This window comes from Daphnia pulex, chromosome 10, assembly GCF_021134715.1.
Source record: "Daphnia pulex isolate KAP4 chromosome 10, ASM2113471v1".
NCBI classification, from domain to species: Eukaryota; Metazoa; Arthropoda; class Branchiopoda; order Diplostraca; family Daphniidae; genus Daphnia; species Daphnia pulex.
This window is the reverse complement of record NC_060026.1, coordinates 759,581-771,754: the sequence shown is the minus strand read 5'-3', so window position 1 is coordinate 771,754 and position 12,174 is coordinate 759,581. Positions and strand designations below refer to the sequence as shown.

Genomic DNA, 12,174 nt, shown 5'->3' with positions numbered 1-12,174 from the left:
GTGTCATACGTCGACAGCCTGTCAAAAAAGTTTTTCCTTGTTTAGTTTTATCTTTCATAAATTATTTATGGATAGGCTATCTACTTGTAAGGCGCAGGCTTAGTATTTTGGGCACCTTGCGTCCATCTCGAAACCAACGGGCGTCCAGATCTCTGTTTCAGGCATTCCGACAAACAACTAAATTCGGTGTTGCTCCATTTTAGACAACATCAGTTTGAATGAAATGGAAATTCAACTTGATGGCAAAATTCCGCTGGGAGAAGGTGGCTACGGCTCAGTGTTTCCAGGGAAATATCAAGGCAGTAAAGTGGCAGTGAAAAGAGTTCTACTCATAGGTGCTAACGGTGCTAACCACGAAGAAAGCATTCTTAACCTTCAATTTCAAGACCATCCAAATATCGTCAAATGCTTCCACTATGAAACTGACGATAATTTCAAGTAAAGTTTTGAATGTCCAAAGATATAAGAATGTTTCAAACAAATTTGCTCGGGTTTTAGGTATTTTGCTTTGGAACTGTGCGCCGCATCATTAGATCACATGTTTCTAGATGCTAATCATTCGCTGAAATACAGGGGACCTAAACTGCCACACTACATCACGGTTTTCTCCAAGGTTTTCTCCCAATTGGCTTCGGGCCTCGAATACATTCATTCGAATACATTCATAGACTTTCATCTCGCGATGTTGTTATTCAATTAGAATCCATCAAAGAAAAGGTAATAATATTTTGACAACTGACAGATAAAACATATAAGTTGTTATCTACAAATGGCATTGGATGAGTGTCGTGCGCGGTGGTACAAAATAATTCCAAAAAGGTTTTGACAAAAGGGGAAAAAATTTTGCTTTTTACAATTGTGCCGTTTTCAACAACAGTTTCCTTTCTTTCTCACCTATCTTCGTACACAGGCCAATGATACACTATAAAAGTATATAGTCAAAACCTTTTGTAGAAGTTATTCTTGCACGACGCTGTTGGTATAACATGAAGTAATAATGTCAAACCATTTTATGTGTTGTAGCTGGCCGAGAAAGAAGAAGAGTTGCGTCTACTTTGCAAAGAAACCAACTTGGATTTAGACAAAATCGAATTATTAATGCAAGACGGGTTCGATGTCGATGGAAAAGACGAAGACGGAAACAACGCACTCCATTTATTGTGTCGTGATAATTCAAGTAGAGAATTAATCGACGCTATAAAATTACTAATTCAATTCGGGATTGATGTCAATGGGAAAGACGAAAACGGAAACAACGCACTTCATTTATTGTGTAGATATAATTTTAGCCAAATGTTAACCGATGCCATTGAATTATTAATCCAACTAGGGATCGATGTTAATTGGAAAGATGGAGGCGGAAGCAACGCACTTCATTTACTGTGTCGAAATAATTCAAGTGAAATATTACCCGATGCAATCGCAATATTAATCAAAGGCGGGATAGATGTCAATGGAAAAGACGCCAACGGAAACAACGCACTCCATTTATTGTGTCGTAATAATTCAAGCGAAAGATTAATTGACGCAATCAAAATACTAATTAAATTCGGGATCAATGTCAATGAAAAAGACGAAGAGAGAAGCAGCGCACTTCATTTACTGTGTCGATATAATTCAAGCGAAGTATTAATCAATGCAATCGGAATATTAATCCAAGGAGAGATTGATGTCCTTGGAAAAGACGACAACGGTAACAACGCACTTCATTTATTATGTGCTAATAATTCAAGCGAAAAACTGATCGAAGCAATCAAATTGTTAATCCATCTCGGGATCAATGTCAATGAAAAAGATCAAGAGGGAAGCAACGCACTCCACTTATTGTGTCTCAATAATTCAAGCCAAAAATTAATTAACGCAATCAAATTACTAATTAAATTCGGGATTGATGTCAATGGGAAAGACGAAAACGGAAGCAACGCACTCCATTTATTGTGTCTTAATAATTCAAGCAACAGATTAACCGACGCAATAAAATTATTAGTTCAACTAGGGATCGATATCAATTGCAAATATGAAGACGGAAGCAACGCACTTCATTTACTGTGTCTTAATAACTCAAGGAAAAGATTAATCGACGAACTAAAAATTTTGATCCAACTTGGAATTGATATCAATGGGAAAAACCACTACGGAAGCAATGCACTTCATTATTGTGCCGTAACAATTAGAGCGAACGATTAAAGACGGAATCAAATTATTAATTCAATTTGGAATCGATGCCAACGAGAAAGATGAAGACGGAAACAACGCACTTCATTTACTGTGTCTAAATAATTCAAGCCAAAGATTAATTAACGCAATCAAATTACTAATCAAACTCGGAATCGATTTGAAAGAGAAAAACAACTACGGAAGCAATGCACTCCACTTTTTGTGTCGTAATAATTTGAGTAGAAGATTAATCGACGCAATCAAATTATTTATCCAACTTGGGATCGATTGGAATGAGAAAAACAACAACGGCAACAACGCACTCCACACATTGTGTGTTTATAATTCAAGTGAGCGATTAATTGACGCAATCAAATTCTTAGCCCATTTCGGAACCGATTTAAATGAGAAAAACAACTACGAAAACAATGCACTCCATTTACTGTGTCGTAATAATTCAACTGAAATATTACCCGATGCAATCAGGTTATTGATTCAACTGGGGATTGATATCAACGCAAAGGACGAAGACGGAAGGGAACGCACTTCATTTGTTATGTGCTTATAATTCAAGCGAAAGATTAATCGACGCCATCAAATTATTGATCCAACTCGGAATTGACGTTAAATCCAATGGCATCGATGCCCGAAATCTGTTGCAAGAAAACTTGACTTGTAATGAAAGGAAAGAAATCGTTGATGCCATCATCAAACTTCTCGACGATGCAGATCTTGCCAGCCGGAAGATATGCCTCGTTTAAATAAATTTTAGATCAAAAATGTTGATGACGACGAATGAATATAAGAATCCGTAAGATTCGATGGTGGTATGGTAGTCAATTAAAACACATCAGTTAAACGAACAGCCGAGGTTTTAAACGACCAAGAAACACGATTAACATTTACATCAGCCTCTATCACGACGTATAGGCCTAAAAACTATTCGTTACGATCCCTTCTCGTACATATGATAATTATTATTTAGCGTCTACGACAAATTCAGTTGGTTGCTACACCTTCATGCTGGTTAGTCCGTGAACAATTTCCTCAATAAATCAAAAGTCGGTTAAAACTGTTGGATATTTCATACGCTTAGAAAATCCCGTCTGTATATATATGAAGGCATATTGAAACCCACGCACCTGTCATATTTTGCTTTAAGCATGCAACTGACTTAAAAAACTTCACAAAAAACTAAAATAAACTTTCACAGTAAAACAAATTCGAGAAAATGGTTGAATCGAATAGATTTTACATTAAAAATACGGATGGTCCACGTAACGGTGAGTGCTTAAAGAGATTTCGATCGGAGGAGGATGAAGAAATCGCAATCAACATCAACTAGGCCTATCTTCTATCATTTCGTCGTCGAAATGGAGGGCTTTTAAACAAGAAAGTTGTCGAAAACATGAACTGGCCAGAAAAACTGAGCAGATAATGAAATTATTTCCAACAGTATTTGTCTCTTCACTAACGAAGCAAAAGGGTCAAGAAGAAAAATAACCAACATACTTTACTATCGATTCAGGGAAATGGATTGAACATTCAACAGTCAACACTTACTACTTGTTGATGACAAATGAGAGTTTAATTGTGTCTCACCCCTGCAAATAGTTGTGGGCATACCATGGAATCAGCTTATAGATGTGTGAGCGGGCAGTATATTCCTGGAGATGAAAAGTTAATTAAAACAATTGGAATTTTCAGCTAATCTTCAAATTAGAAGTAGAGCAACAAACTCACCTTGTGAAGAAATTATATCACTCAACTGCTGTCTCCAAACAAATAAATATGTTGGAATATGTATCTGCATAAATTGAGAAAGCAATTTGAAAACAACCAGGGACCGAAAAATGTAATGCTAGATTAAATGTCAAAACTTTTAAGAGGTAATCTAGCATTTAATTTATTAACTAGTTTGTAATAATTTTGTTTGAAAGATGACTGTTTGGTTGGTAACAGAACAGTGGTAACAGTTTCCATGGTAATGTTTCCTGTAACTTTCAAATAGAGCTGACAATGGAAACTTGTAGCTGCTTACAAGTTTGGTGCAAAGATTTCTACTTTATATCAGCTAATAAAGTAATCACCTTTCATTTTAATTACATCCATACTGCAATCTAAATTTGCAAATAGTTTCTGTGAGACTTCACAGCACAGCCATTTTTAGATCTTGTGCTTGCTGGACTTTAAATGAGAACTTTGGCAAGCAATGTTGCCGTTTGACAAATAATTTGCATTGTAAAACAATTTTTCTTGCTTATTTTCTATTTTTCTATGCAGTCTGTTATCCTCCTTAAACTTCTTACTATTTAAATAGGAATTTGATTAGTGAAATTGTTTTCTGTTTCTTTTGTTGACTGGCATTCCCAGCAGGTAGTTCGAACTGCCGATACAAAAGAAAAAACTTAGTTACAGGAAAATGTGTGTAAAAAAAATTAAAGTTAGATCTAATACTCATTGTAAATTTCCAATCTTCAATTTGCTTCATGGTTTTATACAAAAAACCAGCACTCTGCCTTTAAATAGATGGAAAGTACCATTTAATAGAAAATGGCTCTAATCTGTGTATGAAAATGAAGCCTACCATATGGAATAAGAGGCTACAAAGTTCAAGCAAAACTGGAAGGTCAACCCTTTGAGCTGTGCATAAAACCAACTTGTAAGGATGGTAAATAAAGACAAATTAAGACAAATTAAACAAATTTACCAATTGAGATAGTAGGACAGGGCTTCATAACAGAAGAATAATACAAGTTTTCAAAATCGATTGCAATATCCATTATCCACATTTCGTTTTTCCTACGTAGACGTGAATTGTTGATTGGAGTAACAATCTAAATCATTTCAATTTTGAATTTGAAATTCAGAACTACAAAGTACACGCTGCTCTGTGCTCAAACCATTTTTTCTCTCTGGTTCACACACTCTCTTGTCAGTTGTCACTACAACTACACAGTACACACAGCTGATTCAATCCAAGCTTTCCTATTGGACGACGCGCATCGCGCCTTATCACGTGACGACATAACAATTATGTACTCGTTGATTTTTACCCTTTCACTATTTCAGTCACGTTATAATCAATATTTCTTAATCAACTTTATTGTTTTTTGCAAAAAAATAAACGCCATAACGATGTGAAAATAGGAAGAAAAAAGGTGTAAGCCTTGAACGCTAGGGGGCTTCAAGTTTGATGAATAGGGTCGTTGCATGAAATTTCGATTTGTTTTAAACATACTTCATGAGAATCAGTTTTTCACGCTGATTCTCATGGTATTTTTTAAATATTTTTAAAATGAACCTAGCTTTGTGTATTTCTAGTTCAAAGTTCAAATAAGCGCCTCCCATTTCAAAACTGGGTCTCAGCCATTTTTGATGGGCGGTGCTTAATTTGTGATGAATTTGTAGACGACGCTCACCAAAATCACCCTTTTCGTACTGCCTAAGGCTGAATACAACCCTCTTTCGCCCTTAGGGCCTTAAGAATACGAAAAGGGTGATTTTGGTGAGCGTCGTCTACAAATGAGGCGTGAGGCCCCATTCTATGCCACACAAACAGAAACAAGCAAATCAAAGCAGCCAGTCTTGCGCTTTCCGTGTCTAAGAGGTTCCGACTGACTGAATTTTGCACGGTTCTCTATTCAAGCAAAATTCAATTAAAGTTTAATTTCAATCAGACAAGCAAAGAATCAAGAGGATTGACAACTTGTTATCCGCAAATTCAACTGGCGCCTAGCAAAACAACAGCCGTTTTGCAAACAAGATTCAGTTAATACAGACAAACAAACAGGCCGTCTAGTGAGCTAATACTCATTGTGACGTAGAACTTTTTAGAAATTCAAAATTTTGGGCTACAACAATGCTGAATGAGTCATGGACAATGCACTACTATAAGCGTCAAATGATGGGGAAACGAGATCAATTGAAAGAGAAGACCCCAATCAATTTTCGAAATCGTTGCCAAACTCCAAGACAAAGTTGGTGGGCACTAAAACAAGAAAGAAGGATGGGCACATTGGCTAATCAACAAACAGCCAGCAAAGTGGACGTCTCACCAACATGCCAAAAAATAAGTAAAAACATGACTACATTCGATTTCTGCTGGCGGAAAGATGTGAAATCACTTGTGTTGACTGTTGAGTCGACTAAATTCAGCCCAACTTTAATGATCACGACAGACGATTTCATGACAAGCTCTGACTGTTTTGTTTCGAGTTTGTGTCTATATCGAGTCGCCAGGAAAAAGAAACAACGCAATAATAAACAATGGACGTTGAATGCACAACAACGAGTAAACGAAGGCATCAAAGATCTACTAAGGGCCATGAATTGTCGTTAAATGATTGCCAATTATGGCCGAACCGACGAGAGTGGCGCCAATAAGAATTCGAAATGATCAAAAATCGTATCGACCAATGGGAAGGCGCGGAGAGTCGGTAGTCCCAGTGGGCACGCCAGTTTGAGACTTAATCAACTCGTTTTAAACAATGATAAACATAATCAATCTTGTTGAAATTGATTTGATCATCGTTGAAACGTTTTCCTCCAACAGGAAAATTTCTACTTCGAATGAAATGGTCAGATTGGCACTTGCTGCTGCAAATATCGGGTCGGTAGTTGATATAAGCAGCACCAATCATCGCAACATGCATGTATTCTCACTTGAGAGCGTAATCTCTAAATTAAAGCAAACATTCCGAAAAAGCAAGCAAAAATGGCGAAGGGAAAAAACCCCAGTACCCCCAGTTGGCATCAAAAGGCAAAGCACAGCGAATCCTGCCGGATTTTTCAATCATCCGTTAGCTCAAGACGAGGTTGACAAGGTGATTTCAGTACGAAACAATACGGATCACATAAACCTAAACAACGTTGACCGCAACTGGCAAACAGAAGTACCAGCATACGTCCTTCTATGCAACAGCATCAATGAAACTGGCGTCACGGCCGAAATACAGTCCATTATAGACCGAATGGTGGCGGGCATTTTGGATGGACTCGTCGAGTTCTCCTTTCAATTTACTTCAGGATTCACCTATGAGAAAGCTTTCGGTTTGTCGCAAATAGTTTACGGTGTGCTACTGGCGTTCCTAGGAATACGAGTCTTTTATCCCATCGCCATCTGCAGCCGACCAGCAACGGGCTTACAACAACCTAACGGCGTGCCTCGCCAACCAGGGAAAGTGGCTTGCTGCCAATCGTCTCAAAATTAACGAGGACAAGACTGATGCTCTTCTCGTATCTACTAAAGATAGCGTCAAAAAAACAACTGATCTCATCGATCCCGCTAGTGGTTGGTGGTGCTCACATTTTTCCCTCCCCAGTGGTTCGAAATCTCGGTGTGCTGCTCGACTCTCACCTTTCGATGGAAGCGCAGATCAACTTATCCTGCAAAAAAGCATACTATCATCTCAAGCGAATTGCTAGGATCAAGAGGTTCCTTTCACAATCAGCTGCCGTTCAGCTGGTCCGGGCCTTTGTGCTGTCGCAACTAGACTATGGCAATGCCTTACTCGTCGGTCTACCTACCGTGCGCATCGCCAAACTTCAGCGAGTACAGAATTCTGCAGCTCGACTAATTTGTAGCGTTCTTTGTTGTGAATCCATCACCCCAGTTCTTTGCTCCCTCCATTGGCTTCCTGTTATCCAGCGAATAGTGTTTAAGATAGCTTCGCTTGTGTTCCGCTGCTTGATCGGCATGGCTCCCCTGTATCTGAGTGACCTAATCAAACTACGTGAATCTGCTCGTGACACTCGCTCCTCATACCAGCTTATTCTTCTCTCCCCCCGTAGCCGTACGAAGAGTTTAGGCGACCGAGCATTTTCTGTTGCTGCTCCTCGGATATGGAATTCCCTCCCTGTTGAGCTGCGCCTGCCTGCTCTTCATCCCCTTACTTTTCAATTTTCCCTTTCACAGTTCAGATCAAAACTGAAAACCTTCCTATTCAATGCGGCCTATGTAAACTGATATCTCCATGTTTTTATTTTGTCAGAGCTAGTAGCGCCTTTGATCACTCATATGGAAAAGGCGCTACCAAATACCAAATGCAATACATTATTATAATTATTATTAAGCAACATTACTCTGGACTTATACGCGAACCTCAAGTTCATCAAAAAAGAACTGAAAGTCAACCCAGACTTCTTAGCCCCTGGCGGCGCATCGAGAGGCGACAAGAACCTCGTGGAGATCGTCTATGATACAAGAATGGATAATGCTTAATGCGCATGGTGGATACACTCGTGCTACAGCAAGTTATAGACCGCAGCTTCAGAGCACAGTTGAAATTCTTGATCTTATTAACAAACATGATATAGCGCTAAACGTTCAAGTTATAATTGACAGACTAGTTACGCTAGAAGCCAACGGCGCCACCGTTACTCAGGCCGAGTTTACATTCTTGGAGTAATCATTGATAGTTACGTCAAACACAAAATGCTATTCGGGCGAAAGGAGTCTCGGGTTCGGTTGGAGATAGTTATAATCCAACCGGCCTGGGGCTCGCCTGTAGCCAAAGTAGAACGACTATTCTAAAGTATGCTATAACGACGAATGTGAAATAAGACCGGAGATGTGGATTTGGCGCGATTTTTGATCGATTTGGGTCTTACAGAAGAAAGACCTTTTTCTTTTCTCAAGCGTCATATGTATGACAGTACTGTAAATAGCAATTAAATTTCATAAAATTAAAACACTATACTTGTTGTCTAATTTTCTCTATTATTCTAATTGACTCGGAAAATGGAAGTCCAGTCACTTAAACATAAGGCACGTTATTATAACGGTAATCAATTCAATCTTATAGAGAGGACGGCCGCAAATTGATAGAAGAGCATTTAGTTCATGTTTGATGTCTAAAACATCGATAATCAAAATCGGCTGCCTGACTGAAACGTTTAGGGACTAGCTAGGAGTGGAAAATGATTGAAACGAAAGCTACGTCCTACCTTGAAGGCTGGGACATACCGTCTGGCACCTTCTCTAGTTGAGAGCTCCGCCCACACAGAAACTGAGAGTGGCGAAATGAAAGAAGGACGTCCTCGGTGATAAACGTTCACGCTCACACGTGAAATGTAAACTTGACGAGTCGACGACAGAGGAGGGACTCGAGGGGGGAGGCGATGAAGCTGCCACTTTCGATAACCTGCTGGTCGGCGTACTCCACGTCGTTTAAGACTCGTTGCGCCAACTGAAGGTAAATATTGTGAACGCCAATTCACAACCTTCTAACCTTTGACGATGGGCTTTGCTGCTGGGTAACGCTGACCAGTTGGCAAGGACTAGTGTCGATCAGTCTTCAGGATCCTTTCAGCATTCACGAAGGTCGCCACGAGTCTCCAGACGGTCAGCTACCATTATATCCCGATAACGATTCCTGTCTGCATCCGCAATTCTTCATTTTAAAATTTGTAATTAAATTATTAATTTATGTGATTTACCATTTTTGGTGGTCGTCTGATAAAATATTCCATCGTTGAATGGACAATCAACGACACTAAAGTCGAGTCATCTAACTGGGAGCTGTTTCACGGATCACCACAGGGTTTCAATACACTACTCTAAAGCGAGTTACGGTTAATTCTGGTTCTTGTTAGTAATCATACTGCGACGTTTCACCAGATTGTCGTTGCCTGCCGAAGCCATTCTATTCGTGTTACATCCATACTGCAATCTAAATTTGCAAATAGTTCATGTGAGACTTCACAGCACAGCCATTTTTAGATCTTGTGCTCGCTGGACTTGAAAGAGAAATTTGCAAGCAACGTTGCCATTTGACAAATCATTTGCATTGTTAAACAATTTTTCTTGCTTATTTTCTATTTTTCTATGCAGTCTGTTATCCTTTCTTAAACTTTTTACTATTTTTAAAAATAGAAATTTGATTAGTGAAATTGTTTCTGTTTCTTTTGTTGACTGGCATTTTCAGCAGGTTGTCTGCTGCTTGTAACTGCCGATACAAAAGAAGAAAACTCTGTTACAGGAAAACGGTTACTTTTTCACGCTAATCAGTTTTAAATTCACTAGATCTATTTATTTTCCTGAAAAATGTATGATACCGTTTCATCCATTACTTCACCTCGAGTATGGTGCTACGTAACTTTTCTAGATCACGCTTCACCGTTCGTGATAGTCATCACCAATTTTAAATCTTCTTTGTTGAGTAAATTTAATCTTAGGCACTAGACAACCTGATAAAAGTTCTACTAAACCAAACAAATTCATTGTATTCTTTTAAATAAATTTAGCAAACACGATTCATTCCACAACGGTATAAATAATGATTATGCGAAATAATCCTGGTAATGGATCCCAGCTCGTACGTCAATTTATAGTGCCGGTTGATGGGCGTGTCGTTCGTATTCCTCCCGTGTAATGGAGTCGTTACTAGTGGAATTTAATTTAACAAAAAAACCTCGAGGCTTTTCTCCCCTCGGGTTTGGACAAGAATTTTCTTTTGTGTTCAGTGAACTTGGCATAATTTACCCACATAGGATCAGCTGGTTATGTGGCCTTTTAATTCTCAGAATATTTGCCAAAATTACAGGATAAAACAAGAGGGTCTAATAATGTGTTTTACTAAGAAAAACAAAAAGCCACAGCCATCGACATTTCCCCAGCATTATTATTTTAAAAAAATAAAAACAAAAAAAAAAGGATGTCAAAGGAAATTCCCCGTGTAGCATATTCTTTCCGCTAAATAAATGTCAATTTTTTCTCTCTTTTCTCTGACAATAATAAATAACGAAACAATGGGATGTAGAAACCGCCCATGTGGAATGATGGGGGGGGGGGGAATTTCCACGTAGTGCGCCGACTCTTCCTGCGCGCGGCCCAGCGGAACAAGCGGAATGACATTTCGGCATTGCACAAAACAGAAAATAGCCCAACATACGTATACCAACATTACTAATATTGCTTTACCCGGAAGCCTCAAATCCCCCCTGAGGCTATTTTATAGCACAATGCTTTTTTTTAAGAATTTTTTCTTCCGTTTGTTTTTTATCAAATTTTGTTTTTTTCTATTCCGGATTCTAAAAAAAAATCCATTTACTCAATTTTAATACTTGGCACGGCAATCAAACTACTTATAATATTTCTGTCTTTTATTGTCGTCTGCTTTTGTTATTTTCCGCCACTTAAATTCCGGTTTCCCAGTTGGAACATCCGCAAATTTGAGATGGCGATCTTTGATTAATGCCGATCCAGCATCCGGAAGCGAAGATTTCTTGATTTGGAAAAACAGCCGAGAAGCGGATGGAGAAGTGGCCAAAAGGGCGTCCAGTTTGCCGTTGATTTCGCTGACTTGATCATCGACTTCTTGGATTCGTTCAACCAGGTCGTGATGCCACACGTAATCCAAAGCGAACAGAGCAATTTCACCGATTTCAGACACCCAGTGCGGGAACAAATGATAACTTTTCCAGTGCTCCAGGTAGTGAAACACATTAGTGTCGGCTTTGTGTTCAATTCCTGTCGATCACAATTTTGGCGGTTAAATTTTTAAAAATTTAACAAATGAATCAATTTCTTGTCAAACTCACCTGTCTGATTTGAATTGTCGATTACGGGTAGTCCGTTGAGTCGCGGGACGACAGCACAGGTCACGACAATAAGCGTCAAAAATTTGGCAATTGGCATAATGATGATGTTAACAAAATTCGTGGAACGACATAATTTTCTTTCAAGTTGAATTGAAAAGAAGCGGATCTTTTCGGTCGCCGGTTAACTTGGAAATGAGCCGGGACGGGTGTTTCACAGCTGATTATATCAACCACAAGGGCCGTCTCTCGTCCTGCTGTTGTTTCCACTGCTGCAGGCGATGACGAAAATTCAAACAAGAAAACAACTGAAAAAATTGCGTCACTATCCGATAAAAACAAAAAGATTATTATTATTATTTTGTTTTGGTCACTCTTCTTTTGTGTAAACAGGAATATTGAATTGCGGAAAAGGTGGAAAACTGGAGACCCTGGAGGTCCTTTAGAACACCTGAGCGATGACCCAAAAGGGGAAAT

The 12,174-nt window shown here is 38.8% G+C and overlaps 2 protein-coding genes and 1 long non-coding RNA gene across 4 annotated transcripts; 1 reads left to right on the top strand and 2 right to left on the bottom strand.

Moving 5' to 3' along the window:
- The first annotated feature begins 5 nt into the window (after positions 1-5).
- Positions 6-721, top strand: LOC124205047 (probable serine/threonine-protein kinase ireA). The gene is made up of 3 exons (XM_046602339.1): positions 6-438; positions 499-613; positions 701-721. The coding sequence occupies exons 1-3, from the start codon at positions 224-226 to the stop codon at positions 719-721; spliced, it is 351 nt and encodes a 116-aa protein (XP_046458295.1). The 5' UTR covers positions 6-223.
- A 2,563-nt stretch (positions 722-3,284) lies between these two features.
- Positions 3,285-5,100, bottom strand: LOC124204594. Of its 2 annotated transcripts, none has more exons than XR_006878998.1 (6): positions 4,868-5,100; positions 4,745-4,800; positions 4,615-4,676; positions 4,248-4,543; positions 3,901-3,964; positions 3,285-3,824 (listed from the first exon to the last, which is right to left on the bottom strand). It is a non-coding gene; the product is annotated as an uncharacterized LOC124204594 (long non-coding RNA). The 2 variants fall into 2 exon arrangements; XR_006878999.1 differs by having other exon boundaries at positions 4,467-4,543; positions 4,868-5,099.
- Positions 5,101-10,351: 5,251 nt separating this feature from the next.
- Positions 10,352-12,006, bottom strand: LOC124204590. The gene is made up of 2 exons (XM_046601675.1): positions 11,701-12,006; positions 10,352-11,629 (listed from the first exon to the last, which is right to left on the bottom strand). The coding sequence occupies exons 1-2, from the start codon at positions 11,795-11,797 to the stop codon at positions 11,241-11,243; spliced, it is 486 nt and encodes a 161-aa protein (XP_046457631.1). The 5' UTR covers positions 11,798-12,006; the 3' UTR covers positions 10,352-11,240.
- Between the last annotated feature and the right edge of the window lie 168 nt (positions 12,007-12,174).

Bases quoted from the DNA above. Each gene is read 5' to 3' on its own strand.
- LOC124204590 (XM_046601675.1), bottom strand. From the start codon at position 11,797: ATGCCAATTGCCAAATTTTTGACGCTTATTGTCGTGACCTGTGCTGTC. The intron at 11,630-11,700 runs GTGAGTTTGACA...TGTGATCGACAG, and splicing joins CGACAATTCAAATCAGACAG to GAATTGAACACAAAGCCGAC.
- LOC124205047 (XM_046602339.1), top strand. From the start codon at position 224: ATGGAAATTCAACTTGATGGCAAAATTCCGCTGGGAGAAGGTGGCTAC. The intron at 439-498 runs GTAAAGTTTTGA...CTCGGGTTTTAG, and splicing joins GAAACTGACGATAATTTCAA to GTATTTTGCTTTGGAACTGT. The intron at 614-700 runs GTTTTCTCCCAA...TTATTCAATTAG, and splicing joins ACATCACGGTTTTCTCCAAG to AATCCATCAAAGAAAAGGTA.